Here is a 2,414-nt window from a genome sequence, read left to right as displayed (position 1 = left end):
ACCGGCAAGACCTCATTCAGAAATTAAGTCCATGGGCCTATCCAATGCATATGTTCCAATCCCAGTGGATATCAGTGTCTCTACTTCATCCCATATGTAGTGCAAAATAAATGACAGAGTAGTAAAAAAATACTGCAATTAAATTCATATTGGAACTTAAAAACCATAATGGAAATCTACTGCTGTCCTCAAGTTGATGCCATGTGCTGAAACACGAAGATAGCTCTTAGAAGCATTTCTGACATGACTAATATCACCCTGTTTTAGAGCAATGTTTGTTGTTCCAAAAGGTTTTTTGCAAACAAGCTACAGGACAACAGCGGTTAAATTTTATGCACAAGGAATTCATTCTGTACCTATACGCAAGCCAATTGCTATTGACTAAAGAAGGTAAAAGCTGGTTCTTGCACTGCATGAATCAGCTACTAATGAACATTAAGTAATTAACAAAACTGCAGCTCTGACATATGTATAAAAGAGGCCTTATTAAATATGAACAACACTGAGGTGGTAAATAGTTTGGTATAAAATGCAACACAAGTGTACAATTTAGTTCCTGGTTATCTTACAGCTACAATAAAATACTCCAAGTCCTATTCTCAAAAATGTTTTCTTTTGAAAAAATCCATGTAATTCTATGAATAGCCTTACTTAAATGAAGATACTGTGGGCAACCGAAAGAACAAACATGCACAGACTGGATTTTTAACAGAAATACGCATAATGCCTTCGAGTTTGGTGCTTTTTTTTTTTTTTAAACATTCGTATTTAAATTGATAGATGAGATAAAGATGCCACACAAAGTATAGTGGTTAATCTGAAGTCCCATGTAACAGGCAGTTAAGTTCATATTTAGATAAAAAGGCCATTATACCTATTTACAATATACACAGTTGCTTGCGAAGAAGGCAGATTTACAACTATCTTCTAAAAAGCCTTCCCCTCCCCCTCCCCCCCGATAAAGATTACTAGCTCTACAAAAACAAGACGAGAACGGGTGTTTAGGATAAGTGAGGATTTTCTCGAGAGCCATGTCAACATAGGTTTAGGAGTTGACAGTTCTATTGGATCTGTGGTTATTAATCATGTCTTCCTGGGCCTTGCTCTTCACTTAATTATGCTGTTAGCCTCATTTACCTTCTGTCAACACAAATGAATTCAATGATCCCTTTTTACTTTTAGTGCTTAAAACTCAGTATAAACTTAAGTGTAAACAGACAATATTCTAATCCCTTCTGATCACTGCACGATAAGCTCACTAGTTCTTGGAGTGACAATGGGGCTGGATGGGGTCTCCGTTTGCCAGGACCCCATCAATTTCTGGGCCCCTCCTCTGAACCCCGCTCATGCTGCAGGTTGTAGAAGCAGTTCTGGCAGACTCTGACTGGTGATGAAATCTTCAGACGCTTGATTTCAGACTGAAACCTACTGCACCTGTAGAGCAAAACAAACATCGCTGTGAACACAGGTCCTCTCTCAACTTGGCCATTTTCCATCCAGGTGTGGAAATTATCATCATGACTTCAAATACCAGAAAACTGCCCAAACTTATTTTGACAAAGAAATGCAATGCAGTGTGGCAGAAGCACCATTTAACTTTTATGATCACCACAGAATCATTGCAATGACTCTGCGTGAGAGGTAGCTTAAAAACAGCTGTTGTCACCAGTTTAGACTTGAAGTATAGCTACAGAGATGAAACTACAAATACCGTCTCTGACCCAGTGGACCAGAGAAGAGACTCTCACCTCAGTTCCTCAGTAAGGGGAGCTCACATACATCCTCTCGTGTCATACATTTTCCTGTCTGAGGCTGCATGCTACTGGCTCCTAAATCAGCATCCTTCAGCCCTGCACACAGTTTACATTTTGACCGTGTTGCTTGTACACTGACAAGAAGAACTAGCTGCTGCAAAAGAAGGTGTTTTTTTGGTTTGTTTTTTTTCCCCTTTGCTAGTTCATTTGTCTATCTCTCCTGATACCCGTCTTGCTAACTGGATTTACAAAGGGGCTGGTCTGTCTTTTCTAATTTCTCCCTGGAGGTTTTGAGAGTTTTGATGTTTTTTCTTCAGCAGTTCTGTTTTGGTAAGGGAAACCTCAGTCCTTCAGCAGAGTTCCGTGGTATGCAACAGCTTTACCTAGCCTAAAATTCTGTAATGAAAAGAGCCCAAAGGAGACTGTTGGCTGGCTTACTTCTGGCAGAAGAGCTGTCCACAGTTCCTGCAATGGTGACGCCTCTCAGTGAGTGAAAAACGGACTGCGCAGCCCGAACAGCTGTCTCCCCCCTCGTCCTTCACCCAGTGATCAGCTGCAGATCGGCCAGGCTGATCGCTTACGGACCAGCTGAACACTCTGCCTCGACCATCCCCAATAAGAATTCTGCTGTGATCCCTGCAAGAAAAAAGCAAAAGCATT

At 40.9% G+C, this 2,414-nt stretch overlaps 1 protein-coding gene across 1 annotated transcript in view; it reads right to left on the bottom strand.

Annotated features, from left to right (window-relative positions):
* Positions 1-40: 40 nt before the first annotated feature.
* WDFY3 (WD repeat and FYVE domain containing 3) overlaps positions 41-2,414 on the bottom strand; it is a 157,532-nt gene continuing 155,158 nt past the window's right edge. Inside the window, exons 65-66 of the mRNA XM_009327491.1 lie at positions 2,193-2,390; positions 41-1,434 (exon numbers count right to left, since the gene is read on the bottom strand). Coding sequence (XP_009325766.1) covers positions 1,314-1,434; positions 2,193-2,390 — 319 coding nt within the window. The 3' untranslated portion in view covers positions 41-1,313. The remainder of the gene's footprint in view (positions 1,435-2,192; positions 2,391-2,414) is intronic.

The sequence above is a fragment of the Pygoscelis adeliae genome, unplaced genomic scaffold, assembly GCF_000699105.1.
Source record: "Pygoscelis adeliae isolate BGI_AS28 unplaced genomic scaffold, ASM69910v1 Scaffold157, whole genome shotgun sequence".
Taxonomy (NCBI): domain Eukaryota; kingdom Metazoa; phylum Chordata; class Aves; order Sphenisciformes; family Spheniscidae; genus Pygoscelis; species Pygoscelis adeliae.
The sequence above is the reverse complement of the archived record's forward strand: the minus strand, read 5'-3'. Positions and strand labels throughout refer to the sequence as shown.